The sequence below is a fragment of the Physcomitrium patens genome, chromosome 2, assembly GCF_059467195.1.
Source record: "Physcomitrium patens ecotype Gransden chromosome 2, ASM5946719v1, whole genome shotgun sequence".
NCBI classification, from domain to species: domain Eukaryota; kingdom Viridiplantae; phylum Streptophyta; class Bryopsida; order Funariales; family Funariaceae; genus Physcomitrium; species Physcomitrium patens.
In genome coordinates, this window is record NC_143411.1 from 8380144 (window position 1) to 8396806 (window position 16663).

The window sequence follows — 16663 nt, forward strand, 5'->3', positions numbered from 1 at the left end:
CTTGTGAACAATAGTTGGAGTTCATAGCAGACGTTATGCGACATATCTTCATTTTCTTGCATTGGTACTGATTGACAACAAAATTGCTTCTCACAGACCTCGAAGCTAAAGGAGGGGGTGATGTTAGGGACATAGTCCTTAGAACCTTCTAGAGACAAGTTTCTAGAACCTTCTGGAGACAAGCTTCTAGAACCTTCTAGAAGCAAGTCTCTGGAATCTTCAAGAAGCTTTTGAGTTGATAGAAGATGTTAGGGACATAGTCTTTAGAACCTTCTAGAGATAAGTTTCTAGAACCTTCTAGAAGCAAGTCTATGGAACCTTTTAGAAGCTTCCTAGTTGGTAGAAGTTGCTTGAGAAGCTTCTTAAATAGGAGTATATATTGGAATCGAGGCTGAAGAGTTCTTCAGTCTCGACAACACATCTCTTGGAGCTCTAGCTCACCTCTCTGGTGTTGTTCTTGTATTCATCTGATTAATCTAGTTCTTGGGAGTTCTTCTTGAACTTCTTGGTACATATCAAGTCTGTATTCTGTGTCCGTGACACTTGCAAAGCTTTCACAAAGTCATGACTTACTCAAATCACTCAAAATCAACTCTCAAAAAAAAACTTTATTAAGTTTGCTCTCAAATTCGACTCTTGGATTTACAAAAGAACTATGGAATTGCCGTAGGTGCTTGGTTTTATGCCTTGGGGTCTGATTTCAATCCAAGTTGATAATTGGTCATCTCCGAGTATCAAATTTTACCCTTTTGAGTTAATTTTTACTGAAATCAACTCTTTACTTCTTCTTATATATGATTATATCTTTTATTTTAATCTACTTTGTTTTTCCTTATTTATGGCCTTACAAAGTAAATAGAAGCCTACTTTACAAAAAGGTGGTATTTGCACTTTTAGTTTTACTTTCTTTTGGACTATTGTTTATTTTCTAAGATAATTTGTTATAATATTTGAAGTAAGATCTTCTATAATATATATTTATTTTTTTCATATATTAATTATTTTACATCATGACATTGTTGTTTGATCCAAAGGTCTTGTCTTAGACATTTGTTGGCTTACAACATTCATACTAAATCGCAAGATCCACTTTTGTAGCCACAATTGCATACATAAATGAAACTACTGCTGCTTTATATGAAATATTTTGCATCTCACCTCCAACTTCTATATATTCTTCATCTGTGAGCTTTATCAACTTCAAATTGGCCTCCAAAGGTGTTTGAATGGACTTCCACTCTTTCATATTGAATCATTTCAGTACTTCTTTAATATGCTTATTTTGACTCATTGTAATGGTCTTGTTACCACAATCTCTTACAAATTCTACTCCTAAGCAATAATGGAGCTCTTTCAAATCACCATATTAAATAATCGAATACATACATGCATACATAACACCACAATTCAGATAATTTGATTAGCCTCAAATAAAGAAAAATAAATTAATCATTAATGTTGGAAAAAATATTATAATCATCCAAGTTCAATCAAGCCTCAACATAGTTTCACATTATGTCTTCAACAATAGTTGCTGAACGTAACTTTAAAGAACTTTAATTAAAGGAAAAGGGTTTGTCGAGAACAACCCGAGGGGCTGCCAGCCGCCGTGGGATCGGAAGCCGGTAGCCGAGTCCACCCCACCGCCGCGCCAAAGCTGAAGCGTCTCCGAGCAGGAATTCGATTGACGGCGTGGCCTTATTCTCACGTGGAGAAGATGTTGCAACCTGTGAGGAAATGGGTGGATTCACCAACATGTGGAACCGGGTCCCTGTCTTGGACAATGCGTGTGTTCAAAGCATGCAATGCCTCTTTGGAGGTCATCGTATATCCTCACCTTGGCTGTGGGAAGGCTCTCAAGCGTAACCCAAAACGGGCAAGCCAAAACTGCTGGAACATAGAAGTTGAAGCTGGTGTTAAGGAAGAGGCGATACTTGGTGTTCTGATTGGTGATCAACAAGCAAGCCAAGCACGAGGTATTACAATCTATCGCCACAAGCAGTTGTCATTGGAGTTCTCTCAAGAGAAGATGTAGGGGCTTGTGCAATTTCATTGTTGCTACTTACAGTGGCCACGATATCAACAAGCACTGTCGGATGACCTAGAGGTATCGGGGCTACTGTAACGGACATTTTCAAGAGCAGAGGTACGTTAAGAATGGCTCCTACTGCAACGCCAGGCGCAGACAGAGCTAGTCAGGTGAGCGTTGAGGGCAACAACCCTACAGGAGAACTCATCAATGCGTTGGGCCAGGGGTGATGCCGGACACCACTGAAGATCGTGAAGGCGAATTGAGCAACAATGTCCTCAATGGACTTGGACTGCTTAGAATGATTGCTTGGTAACAGTAAGGAAGAGGTTGGACAATAAGCTACCCAAGAAGGCATGGATCAGCTTGGGACCTCCGAAGCATCACAAATGAACCAAGACCTTCGACATCTTTTGGTTCCTCATGTTCACATCGACGAAGAATCAGCGTACCCGAGACGATGGTAGGCGGCCTAAGAACTGATCCTCGGACTTGTGGTGCCAGTCCTAGGTTGCAGGCGCGACACAACCGCGTTGTACTCAGTGACGTCGTGGACGATATCTGAAAGCTGAAACCGTTCTTCCATCCATGCTAAGCACGGTGCCAACTTGTCGGGTCAGAGAGGAGAAAGCCAGAGGGCGACTCTGCGGACTGCTCCATCTGCTGTGCCGCTGGTGAGTCAACAACAGTCTAGTTCTTGGGCATGTCGTTTTGTCGGATTCACCACACATAATATAAAAACAATATTTAGCCCTTCTATCCTAAACACAGAAAACAAAATCATTTAGATAAATCAGTCGCACGTGCTCTATCTGGAAAGCCTCGGAAGTAAGAGCTCAGATGTTGACAAACGGTATCGCTGAAGAGGGGAATGAGCTGATGGGTGGGGAAAAAACGAGCAGGCGTCCCATCCAAGGACATGGAACTTTTTGAATATATATCAGGACAGCTTTAAGCCTTCACGACTGTGGTCAAGAAGTATTGGGTGGCAATGGATGGAACCAACGATGGGCAGTGAGATCACAGTGGCGGGATGGGTAGTGGACGTGTGGATGTTTCCCACCACGTTTCAATCTTCAATCCCATTGTGAACATGAAGGAGCTTTGTACCAGTACATGGGTTCTGTGACTGGATGTTGTTTCTGTATAGTGTTGGCATGGCTCTAGGCTCATTTACAGGCTCGAATTTTACAGAAATATCATCATCAAAGTATGACCTCGAATTTTACAAAAATAATAAAGTAAAATGAGAATTAATATTTTGTTACGAAAATACATGCATTAAATTTACTATATTTAATTTATAGTAATTCTCAAGGACAAGATAATCTTTAAATACTGAAAAAAATTCTACCTTGATAATTTTATTTTGGAATTCTACCTAAAAATTATCAAATTTGCATGAGTCTTAAGATATAGCATACATTAACAAAATATAATATAAAATTTATATTTTAACTTATGTTTAAAAATATATATAAATTTATATTTAAGTTGTTTGTACTTAGAGCTTTACAAATATAGTCTATAAAGAAGGAAAATTCATTTTGAATATTTTATGGTTTTTCTAGTTTTTTTTAATTTAAACCTTGCTAGCTCTTCTTGTATCTGAAAGCATATATATTTAAGCGTTATATTAGATTTAGTTATGGTTTATATTAATGTTGCCACTTCTTCATCTTATGTTACAAACATATCTATTTTGTTGATATATTGGATTGTATTTCCAGAGTTTTGATGAAATCAGTTAAGAATGTATTAAAATTAAGTTGATTATTAAAATTTTAAAAATCTTTAATATTTTATAAAAGAAAAATTACTATTGTTTAAGTTGATTGTTTAATAAATTTTGTTTTAAATTAAATTTTCTTAAATATATTACCTCAATTAGTTAATCAAAAAAAATATCTTAAAACATACAGAAAAAACACTATGTAAGTGAATTTTAATACAATTAGCTCATTGGGTGATTAGCAATGAAAAAATGTCTTTTAAAAAGAAAAAGAAAATGTAAAAATAGATAAAAAAAAAATGAATGTAAAAAATTTACACTATTATTTCTTACACATAAAAAAATAAAAAATAAAAAATGTGTTGTTGGTACCATGTTTGATAAACTAAATAAGAACCTTTAAACTAAATCACTCATTTATATAAAAATGAATAATAAATTTTTATTGCTAAAATTTTGATTTTAAAATAAGTTAAATGAGGTATTTCAAGCAAGGTTTATTGAAAATATTTTTATTATGATTATAAATTTTAGTTGCTATGTAAAAAATTGACATCCTTTACTACTTAAACCAAATAATGGATTCTTTAGATTTTGGCAAAGTATTACTATTTAAAGTAAATAAGCAAGTCATTGGTATATTAAAAGCCAATGCAATGTTCCTATTCATGGAATTGATTCAGTTGTTTTAGTGAATTTATCACAAAAATGAATATGTGATATATTGCTAACAAAAAATGTTTTCTGGTGGATACAGTCTAACTACAAACATTTTTTAATTCTCATGGTCTAACTCACTACTACGTGATTTTGTGGTAGTTTTATCTGCATATCAAAATCTGGACTCAATAACGAGCTTCTTGTAGAATCAACATGTTGAAGTTGAATTCCAACGGCACAAAAACAAGCGTAAGACAAACAGGAGCACGTGATGAGATCAATGCTTTAAATATGAAAAAAATTATCATAAATTCAATTAAATTCATACTAATAAATTTTTTCGAACTATTAACCGAAAAAAAAAAAAAAAAAAAAAAAAACACAAGGAATTCAAACCCCACAAGATATAACAATTGTTGTTTTTTGAGCTCACATAAAAATTTACTACACATGTAATGTGTAATCACTTCCACATGAATAGTCACAGAAAAAAATTGCTTAAATAACCGCTGTTCGAAAATTACAATTCAATCGTATTTATTAATTTATCTCTTCATTTATCTACCTAATTCACCCAATTATTTAAATTGTTCAAGCAACGAGTTTTGAGGAAGCTGGAAAGCACCGTAGATCCCAAAATTCGCTCTGACCGTTCGATTTAGCAGACGGTTCGCCCTAATGCAACGTGAGAGAAATCCGGAGAGAGGATGAATGAAATACGAGGAATGCGTCATCCATCCACCCATCCATCCAAGAGCGGAAGCTATCAGGGTTGCAGCCGTCATCCTGCTTCGCATAACGTTGCTTTGCTTTGAGTTGAGGAGGAGGTGCCGTGGATGCCCCTGCTCGTGCTCGCGCCTCTAGTCGACCGCGTTTCTGCCTCTACTCGATCGACTTCCGTATGCCCTCAACCCTCTCGATCGAGAGCCTCTCGTATTGCTCGTGTGTTTTTCTTTCAGCCGATATTGTTGCCGATTTGTGGCTGGGTTAGGCGGGGTTTCGCATTTGGGCGGGAGTTTTGGAAGTGCATTGTTCGATTTGTTTGGTTCGTCGGAAGGCCTTTGGTTGGTAGTTTCTTCAAATTTGAGTGTACGGGAATGGGAAGGGGGATGGAGTGTGCTAGGAATGTTTTGGAGACGTATGATGTTTAGTTCGTGCGTTTTAGAAGTTGCAAGTCGAGCTGGGTTTTTAGGGTTTTTGAGCAGTTGCGTTGAACTCTCACATCTACTGTGGTATTCGTCGCTTGTTTTGCATGGGTTGTGCGCATTTGTATTACCACGATAAGGACTGTGTGCGGTTTTTGTAGCTTTTCCGATCGCGTAGGTGCTATTTCAAATGTCGGTAGTGTCGGTATTGTTTGTGTCTTGCTTGATCCCATACGGTGAGATTGTGTCGCTGGATTGGAAACGTGCTTTAAGTGAACTGTATGTCTGACCTTGAATAAATGTACTTCAGGTTCACCATGCGAGGTCGCAGTCCTCTCGGTCACAGTCCTCCACGAAGAAGCCATGGCGGTGGCAACAGAAGGCGTAGTCCCAGCCCTCGTGGCGGTCGCGGAGGATACGGACGGGACTCTACTGAGCCCAGTAGCCTTCTAGTGCGCAACATACCACGAGACTGCAGGTACCTGAATTTTTCACTTCCACGCGCAGTAGTGTTGTATTTCTATCATCTTCATTGTATGTTGTTCCTCTCGGAAGGGGCTGATTTAGTTGCGTGTGGCTGTCACCAGTGGTCATTTATAAACTTGTCAGTTTCAAAGCCTGTTCAGTAGGATTTCTTGCACACTGATAACCGGGTTATTTATTTATTTATTTATTTATATTTTTTTTCCTGTTTCTGCACAGTGCCGAAGATCTCCGGATTCCGTTCGAGCGATATGGAGTTGTCAAGGATGTTTATCTCCCCAGAGATTATTACACTGGGTATTTCCTTCTACGGAGTTCTCTTGAATTCCGTGACACTTTCTTTTTTAACACTTTTCCAATGGCGGCGTAGACCTAATTTTGCATATTGAAGAGACAGATTTGCAAAGAGGTGTGGTCTGACATATACCTCGTTTGGTCGGTTGTCTCTGTTTTCCTAACAACCAGTCTCTTCTTTTGCTTGTCTGTGAACGAATAGGGAATGGTACTCTGTCAAATTGGCCATGTCCCTCTTTTTTGTCTTATCTTTCACCACAGGAGAGTGCCAGTATTTTTTATCGGATAATTTCTCGAATGAATCGATTTCACCCTGATTTAGAGTGGTTTTTTCTTCAACTTTGGGCTTAGGTTGTTGCCAGTCGGTAGTGTACCTGCTGACAGCTGTTGACTATCCGAATGCCATTTAAACCTCAATTAGTACAAGATCATTAAACCGACATGTGTTTGAGTCATCGACAAGGTAGCGATTTGTGTTTTTAATTTTTAGATGACGGGGCTTCGTGCCGGTTTCTTCATGAGAGGGTGTCCACATGGTCAATCGTATTTTAGTAAGCTTAATTGTTCACTCCGTTGGTAACCTAACACTTTGGCTTCAGAAGTCTACATGAGGAATACCAGTACCCAGATGTTTCTGAAGTTTCACGCTCTGGATTCAAGATAGTGAAGTTTGAATTTTGAAGCGAAGATAGAATTGGTCGGTGGCCCAAGAGGTTCCAAGAGGTGGAAGAGGTGAACAAAGTTAATGATGTTTCCTCAACGCATTGGATATTGGAGTAAAGTCCAAGCAGCAAGTGCCATGCTTTGCCACAAAATTATGGAAGAAATTGGAAGAAGTGGAAGAAGAGGGGTTCTGTAGTAAGGCGTGAAATGTGGCCTGTTTTGGTCACAAGGTTAGCTGCTAATGTCACTGGTGGTTTCTATGCATAGTCACCATGTGACTGGGGAAGTTCTGTGTTAATTGATGAGTTTGCGGTGATGAGGGAGTCAGAGCCTGTCGTGGCAAATATGCAGAACATCAGAAGCTGAAAGGTGTTTTGCCCTGACAATTTATTACGATCAAGAACTCGGTTGAATTTAATGCTTCGACCTATTGCTTCGAGTTCATATAATTCCGACATTAGTAGGATTATTAAAATGCTAGGACATATTGCTGTGTGCCCCTTCCACCTTTCGTTTGAAGAGTCTCTTTTGACAAATGTGAGCTGCGTCCTTGAGATCTTCCTGTCATTAGTGTGCACCGTGAACTGCAATATTTTCTCGAAAGTAAAAGAGATGTATTTATTTTACGTTAATACTGTTGTTTCATCTTGCAGATTGTTTCATGCTATGTCATCTGCATCTGGATCAATACTTCTCTGCATCCTTAACGTATCATCTGTTCAGGAAAGATTTAAGTTGTAGACTAAGCTCATGTACTTTGGGGTTGTTGCAGACAGCCACGTGGATTTGGATTTGTACAGTTTTTGGAACCACGAGATGCCGCTGAAGCACAATACTGCTTGGATCATCAATTAATCCAAGGTCGAGAAATAACAGTTGTATTTGCAGAGGAGAATCGCAAAAAGCCCCAGGAAATGAGAACCAAAGAACGAATTAGGTGCATATTCGTTGTGGAGTTTTTTTGATGTAGTTTTCATGTTTGGATTTCTATGGTTTTCTTGTGTTCTGCTTTTTCTACTGTTGGGTTAGTTGTCAAAAGTCTTTCACGAAATGCTGAAATTTGTGGTCTTGCTCCGAGTTTGTTTTATTGTTTGAGTTGTTTACTGCGTTTTTCTGTCATGCTCCATATTTGTTTGATCCATGTTGTGATAGTTTTCTTCGTTATAAACAGTGTGTAATGACGGAGTTCAAATCACTATGTCTTGCAGAGGTCGCCCTGGTTTTGGTGGTCGCAGAGGATCGAGATCCTCCTATGGACGTAAGGCTCGTGCTCAGCGTGTTTTTGTTTTTATTTTTGTTCGGGGTCTTATACGTCGCAGCACTTGTCATTTTAACTAGGATTCAGTTTGTTCTCTTCCATTTCATTGCTTTGCTATTGACAGTAACTTGTTTTAGGATGAATGTCGCATTTGTGTTATCCCTCGCTTCTCACTTTATTGATTGTATTTCATGAGGACTTTATTCCAGGTTGTAGCTTTAGAGTTACAGTGACATTTAAAGTTATTTTGCATTTTTTTTGAATAATCACCGGATAAGATAATATCTACTGAATTCAAGTATATCAATGCTGTTTCAAGGTTGTGTTAAAGTTAGGCTTTTAAGTTGAAACAATTCTTGTACTTATACAGGTTCTCGCTCCCGGTCACCGCGACGTTTCTCCCCGTCTCCTAGAGGTGGTCGTAGATCAAGGTAAGGAGCCTTATATTGTGTTAACTGGAGTTGCTCTTGTGGTTTATGGTATGTAAGTTTGCATTTGTGTTTAAACCCTAATTCTATGCAGCCCGTGCATCACAAAAGTGAAAAGCTCTATATTGTGGGATGATTTTACTTCCACTACACGTGTGGCAAAACAATCTCGTTCGTGTTATAACTCAGATTCCAGTTATATTGACTATGAGCTTTGGAAACAAATGACCTGTTCAAGGTGCAGTTTTGGACTATAAGGCGTTAACTATCAATGCCTTTGAAATGTAGATCTTTGACACCACCAGCAAGGCCTGCACGATCACCCTCTCCTGGACGTGAGAACAATGCTCCTTCCAGATCACCCTCTGCTGTGAGGTCTCACAGAAGAAGAACTGGAGAGAGGTCTCCCATGCCTTCTCGAGAGAGGTCTCCAGCCTTACCTCGTCGTTCAAGAGACGGTGAACCCCGCGCAAGAGAACTTGAACCTCGTTCAAGAGATCCCGAGCTTCGTGCTAGAGATGTTGTGCCTCGTACTAGAGTTGTCGAGCCTCACTCAAGAGACATCGAGCCTCGTGCCAGAGATGTCGAGCCTCGTGCCAGAGATATTGAGCCTCGAGCAAGGGATGCTGAGCCTCGTATGAACGGTAGAGACAGTAATAATGCACGGTATGTTCTTTGATAACTCTTAAACATTCACTCCTTTATAGCCAAGCGATCTTCTTGTGTTCGCTCTTGACTTACATGAAATGGTTCATGTATTTTGCTTAAATGGTCTCACAGGTCACGCTCAAGGTCTCCAGCTGGATCACCTCTTACCCCTCCGAGAAGGCGGCGATCCCCCTCTCCCCAAGCTCGAAGGGGATCTCCATCAAGTCATCGGCCGCACTCCCGAGACGCTGCCCGAGATGAATTCACGGCGTCTCCTACTGCTGATGTCAGGTAATTTTTTTGTCCCTCGAGTACTTTTTTCCTAATTGTTGTGCTTTGATAGAACCTTAGGTTCGTTCAGTACTGATCAAGTTATGTGCATGATTTATACATACAGGCGTTCTCGACCTTCTGGAGGCTTTTCTGACCAGGCTCCCCGATCTCCAGTATCCTCTTAAAACACCTAAAGATGAAGACTATTGGTAACATGACCTAAAAATGAAGAATATCATAGTTTTGGTAACCTCCTAAATATCTCATGTTCTGAATACAGAGTAGCAATGAAGTTTTGTTTTCTCACAAGGACTACGATGATCAGCCGAGATGTTTTCTGATGACCATAGTAGATTTGCGCCACACTTACAGCTTTTAGAGGCTTCCATGTGTCACATTTCTATGCGGCACGAACTTTCGCTTTCTGTGTTGAATGTCTCAAGTATTTTTTTGATTGAAAAACCTTTTCCTGAAAAGAAAGCTCCTTTTGTCTTAAACGTTGTTAAAAAAAGAAGTGAATTTCATTGTATGAAGTTGTTTCACTTGAGATCACAGCGCTGGTATTGTCGTCGTCTATTTTTCATGTTGCTAGACTCCAGTATGTGGTTTTGAAATACTGTAAGAGTTAGTGTTCAGTGAGTTTTCTTGAAGTTCGTAACTTTTTTTCAACGGTAAACTCGGAACATTTTTCAATACATATCATGGACCTGTTGATGAAGCGGGCCTCGCTGGGAACTGTTCTCTAACCTTGATAGTTCCAAAGCGCGAGGTCCATTTCCAAGCTATTACCCAGGAATTCAATTTTGTTCGAACAATCTTGAGAGGCATGTTTGTGGACCCCTCTCTTATTCAGTTTTTCTCCACCCGAACTTGCTATTTGAAATCGCCATCCGTCCTCCTCCATCTGACAAGCACATCAGTATTCCAGATCTTTAGGTACTTTAAATCAAACTTCAATTCACTCGGTTAGGATCTGTGACATCCATGACATTGTAGATGAATTAGCAGCTCACATCAAGCCGAATAATTCAAACTTCGCACCTTGGATTACTCTTTAACTTTCAACCATCTCTTTGCAATTCACTTGTCGAGTCTACAATAATTCATGCACTTCTATCACAACCATACGTATTGATTCCCATGCACCTAGTAGAACAAATTTCTGCAAGAGGGACGCACTCAGGGATCGACCTCTCAAAGATCTAGATGTATCAGAATCCTGTATCTTCTAAGAAGAATCCTTGGTTTTCTCTCTAGTTCAATATGCTTTGGATTGGTTAATCTAAAATGTGGGTGCTATGGTGGTTGGTTGGAGCTATAGTTAGAACTATGCGGTTAGAGCAAAGAATCAATGTTGTCAAAATTTAGGAATACTAAGATCAATTGTTTAAGAAATTAGGTGTTGAATTTGTGGAGGGGTGATCCTTAGCTGTATCATGAATACAATGGGTGGACATCAAGGGTTGCATACATGATTAGATCTTGTAGATGATAAAACCTAAAGCAAAGTTCATTTAGAGGATTTAATTTAGGGGCAATTCTACATAAAATTAAAAAAAAAATTACATTAATATAATGCAATTAGATTTTAAAGAGCCAAGACTTGATTTCTCCTTGATACTTTGGTAACATCCTTCTTCTTTTTTCTCTCTTTCTCTATATGTATTTATGTGTGTATATATATATATATATATATAAATGCATTATGTTGTTTGATATTCTTATTACTAGTCCACCATCATGTGCATTTTAGTAGAGACATCTATTATATTATACAAATACTTGCAATTTTAGTTCTTTATTTCAAGATGACTTTGGATTTTCTTTCTTAGCTAACTTCCAAATTGGAAACAAATGACTTTTCTCATTTCTCTTCTGTATCCTTTTTTAAGTCATTTAAAAGCAATCTTATTTAAGCTTATTTTTGGAATTGATTGTTCCAAATTAAGATTTGTTGTGCCTCTATTCAACCATTCTTTATTGCTCTTGCTATAATAACCTATATTTATGTTTTGCCAAGGCTCATATTTTGGAGGCCTTCAACAATTAACAACTCTATTTAATTGTTACACCTTCTCATACTTTGGAATATTACTATTTTATTGAATCTTTTTATTTTAATTTCTTCTATTTTTAAATTAACTTATTTCATACTTATTTATTTTTAAAAAATATCATTACTTTTTATTTTATTTGTACATATTTCTTTAAAATATTACATAAATTTATTCTATTGAAGTTTAGATGCCATTCTATATTAGCACTTTATTTTTGTTCATCTCAAAAATTATTTGATTGCCATTAAATCTAATATTAAGACTTGTCTTATTCAAAACTATTTTGTAGTTTTTAAGTCTAGTTAACAATTTATGTATTTAACAAACATCTTTAGATGTTGACTACTTCTAAAAAATATTATTGGCCTTGTCTTGATAAGTTTATTAAGTATTACTCTTAAAAAGTCAATTTAGTTATATTTTTTCCTTAGATATACTTATATTTAAAAGTTTACTTTAAAAGTCTATAGTTTAGTAGCCATATTAAGATTTTTTGGTTGGTAAAAAATAAAACCTTCTTTATAAAGCCATAGTCTTTTATATAATGTAATATCAGAAGAGGCTTTAAAATGAATCTAATCATTTTTGTTTACAATTTTAAATATGTAAGCTCTTAATACAAACCATTATGAGAAATATAAAAAAATGATTTTATATTTTTTTAATGCTCATTTTAAGCATTTTTTATATGACTTCTTAAATTATTCTAAAAACCACTTCTTGATATAAATCCAATAGAAGTTTTGTAAGACAACATTACTCATGCTATGTATAAAAATAAATGTATTCCATCTCATCTTCTTTATTTTTAAGTCTTTATATTTATTTTTTAAAATTGTACATCTTCATGACTTACTATGCTTTAAAGTGACTCATATAAAAAAACCTATTAGTCAAAAATAAATGTTGTTATTACATTGCTACAGTTTAAATCTTCAAGTGAATGTTTTTTTTTTTTTTTTTTTTTTTTTTTTTTTTTTTTTGATTTACCAAATATATTTATTACAACTAAGATTTCATTGTATATTCTACTTTTGTAATTTTAATATAATTTTAAATAAAGAAGATATATTTAAATAATATTTTAAAATTTAAAGAATTTATAATAATTCTATATTTAGCTAATTAGTATGATTATTTACTTAATATATAATACAACTCTTTACAAAATTTTATATATTACAACTCTTGCTTGGTTGATATTATGGCCTCTAATAAATAACTTGTAATATTCAAATATCTATTTCTTTTACTTTTAAAAAAATTAAAAAATCTAGTTTCTTCAAAGAAAATCAATCTATTTTTTTTATTATTAACAATGAGTCTTTTGATTGAATTTATTGTTAGATTATCTTTATTTTGTTTTATGCAAAGATTAATAGTATTTTTTTAGAATATTTTTATTTTTATTTATTTATTTATTTAATTATAAGATTTATTTTTTAAAATTTATCCTAAAACCGACTACAATTGGAGCACCTATTATATAACATCTTTATTTTGACATAGCCATATTATAGTCAAAGAGACAAACATGCATTTTAGCAAAAATATGTGACAAACTTTTAGAATTAGATTTTTTCACAAAGTTATACTAGCCATTGTAATATAGAGTCTAAGTTTGATGCAACTATAAACTTAAGCAACATTATAGCAACAACTACCACTTTCTTATCTACATAACTACTTAGATATCAATAATAGATAAAGATGGTTCATCTCAAATATACCATATCCTATGAATATTTTCAGATTGACACTTATCAAAAAGATTAACATATACTTTTGCAATCATATCTAGCATAGCATAACGCATATGAATTTAATGACATACATTGGATTTGCCACCATTTAGACCCATGCCCTATCTAACTCAACTCATGTCTCTCTACATCAAAATTCTATGCTTGAATGCAACTTGGTAAATCTAAATAAGATTTTTTTGATAAATCCATCTTTATAAAGATTCTTCCTACAAGCCATTGACAATTTAACTTTAAAAGAAAAAAAAAGAAAAAAGAAAAAAGAAACTTAAAAAATAGTCTATAGTTTAAGCAACCACACTAATAGAGATTCTACAATTGATACTACCATTAGTACAACATTGCATCTAAATAGGACATTTTTCCATTGAAAAATCTACTAAAACAAAATTGGTTGATTCAATCCTCTCTCTCTTTCTTCTTTTTTGGCCTTTGAAAAAGCTTGCTTAGTGTAATACTTTCTTCTTTACCAATAGCAAAAACACTAGTAGCCACTACCACTCCTTGATGGATATTTTCCAACTTATTTTTATGCAAAATTAGTCCAAGGTTGATTAAAATAACTTCTATTTATATCACCACCTTAGACAAAACAATAAATAATCCTAATGCCATCCCATATGTTACAACAATATAAAACATCAATAGAATTTCACTTGTCTACCAATTTTTAAAGAACATTAATAATCATGTCTATTAAGCCAAAACTATTCTTAATTGCAAAGTTTTAACTTTTTCTAAAGAAATATTACATTACCCCATGTAGACTAAACTCAAAAATTTATTAGCTAAACAATAAACCAAGGCCAACATGCTTTACACCTAACAGAAAATTACTAAGCATTTGTAGACAAAAATTGGTCCTAGGAAATGATAGTCAATTAATTTTATATATTAAAAATAACCACTCAATAACATATATGTTACAAAATATTGGCACCTAATTTTGATGTATTTAATCAGACATCACAGAAAGAAAGATGCTTGAAATATCTTCTATGAAAATATATTATATTATTTTTTATTATTAAAATCAAATCATTCTAACTATTTAGGTTTAAGGCAAGATTAACCGCCATCTTGAGTCCAAAATTAGGGAACCAATGATACTTCCTTTCTTTGACACCAATTCAATCTTATGCACTTAGTTGGTACCACTTTTCACAATAAGTTTTCCAAAACCAAGCACCTTCAAGGCAACCAACTTTTACTTGGAAGATAAACAAGATAATACAATAATAGTTGAACCACAACCAACACCTCTTAGTTTTAGTAAATTAAAACAAAAATTCTTCAAAAACAATTACCAATTTTTATATTTTTAAAATTTGAAGTACTTAGGAGTATAATTCAATTATGTAGAAGGTAGTATTAATTTATAATAATCTCTAATATATTAACCAAATAAATAAAAATATGTTTGAATAATTGTTGTTTAGATCAAACATGAATAGAAGGACCAAACTTAGTCAAGCAAGAACAAAACTATATTTGATGAAACAAAGATTGAATATGGATTTAGAATTTAGGTTAAGAATTGGTAAGAATCTAGATTGTAGAAATAGACAACCACCTTGAATAAAAATATAACAATATAAAGATCATCCAAAGCAAAGAAAATTCTTTCTTATTTTGTTGTATATTATTATTAGGTATCATTTTTCTAAGACCAAGTATATTCTTAAGGTGCAAGGTTTGCACTTATGAATTTTATAGAAAATAGCCAAATTCTTTCATTTCAAACAAGTTCTTAATATATAATCATCTTTAATTGAAAGAGTTACTTTCCAAATTCTTTTCTAAAAATTCTACTTATTCTTATATTTTCTTCTAACTTAATCACTGAAATCTTTAAAATCATCCATTGTTGTATTTTATTTTTAGGAATAAAGTATTTTTTTAATTTTATATTTTTTTAATTTTAATTTTAATTTTTTTTTGTGGTTCTGGAGCCCTTTTGATTATAAGGTGAGATTTGATATTGTAAAAAACATCTAAGGTTAATACTTTAGAATCCTAATTTTTGCATGTTAAGTTTAGCTTCTTTACACACATTATAACTTTTTAAAGACTTCTTTTCTTAGCTTAATCTTAGAATATGATTTTCTCATAGGATCTTATCATGTCAAAATTTAGTTAAGAATCTATTTAGTCATAAGATTCTTACCTATTTCTTTGGAGGGAAATTTTCATGCTATTATCAACTTAAATTAAAGTTGGTTTTTAACTTTATTTATTTATTCATGTGCATTACAATACATTTAATGACTTTATCAATAGTAGATTTTTTTTCATAAAATTACTATTACACATAGTATAATCTCATTAAGTTTGTAAATTATAAATTAAAGTACTACATTCATTTTTAGATTCACAAGTGATTGTAAGTTTTGATGTGGTTTGAACCTTAGAATATAGTAGCAAAGCCTTTGGATATAGAAGATGGTACATTTGTAACTTGTAGCTTTAGTAGAGTGTTTTGGCAATGGTATTTATATTTGGAGATACTTTAATAGAGATGCCGTAGCATAGGTATTATTATCAAATATCTAGATTTATTCTTTCTATCACAATATAATCTACATATAAGATATATATATATATATATATATATATATATTAATGGTAGATTTAACATCCAAATACAAAAATATTTTATAATCATTAAAATATCTATATGTATGATAATACATCTATTAAGATTTAAAAATAAATGAAAGTGTATATCTTTTAAATTTTATAAATACATACCATTCCAATTAATACCAATGACTATGTAGCATTAAAATAATCACTAAGCATCAAGGAGATAATTAAATGTTATTACTTATAAATAAACTATTTTATCAAATTATGAAGAAAAAATATATATATATATATACACACACATTTCAAGTATAATTGTTAAAGACATAGTCCTTAGAACCTTCTAGAGACAAGCTTCTAGAAGCAAGTCTCTCGAACCTTCTAAAAGCAAGTCTCTGGAACCTTCTAGAAGCAAGTCTCTCGAACCTTCTAGAAGCTTCTTAGTTGGTAGAAGTTGCTTGAGAAGCTTCCTAAATAGGAGTATATATTGGAATCGAGGCTGAAGAGTTCTTCAGTCTGGACAACACATCTCTTGGAGCTCTAGCTCACCTCTCTGGTGTTATTCTTGTATTCATCTGATTAATCTAGTTCTTACCAGTTCTTCTTGAACTTCTTGTTAGATCTCAAGTCTGTATTTCTGTGTC

At 34.1% G+C, this 16663-nt stretch overlaps 1 protein-coding gene and 1 long non-coding RNA gene across 3 annotated transcripts; both read left to right on the forward strand.

Annotated features, from left to right (window-relative positions):
* The first annotated feature begins 857 nt into the window (after window positions 1–857).
* On the forward strand, window positions 858–3286 carry LOC149989721 (uncharacterized). Its single transcript, XR_016499107.1, has 2 exons — window positions 858–2703; window positions 2932–3286. It is a non-coding gene; the product is annotated as an uncharacterized LOC149989721 (long non-coding RNA).
* A 1942-nt stretch (window positions 3287–5228) lies between these two features.
* Window positions 5229–10093, forward strand: LOC112278590 (uncharacterized). Of its 2 annotated transcripts, XM_024512197.3 has the most exons (9): window positions 5229–5320; window positions 5877–6044; window positions 6269–6346; window positions 7779–7943; window positions 8215–8264; window positions 8635–8695; window positions 8981–9358; window positions 9473–9631; window positions 9738–10093. In XM_024512197.3, exons 2-9 carry the CDS (start codon window positions 5884–5886, stop codon window positions 9796–9798), a joined length of 1113 nt encoding a protein of 370 aa, XP_024367965.1. In that variant the 5' UTR covers window positions 5229–5320; window positions 5877–5883; the 3' UTR covers window positions 9799–10093. The 2 variants fall into 2 exon arrangements, with proteins under 2 accessions (XP_024367965.1, XP_024367966.1); XM_024512198.3 differs by lacking the exons at window positions 5229–5320; window positions 5877–6044; window positions 6269–6346 and adding an exon at window positions 6945–7236.
* The last annotated feature ends 6570 nt before the right edge of the window (window positions 10094–16663 follow it).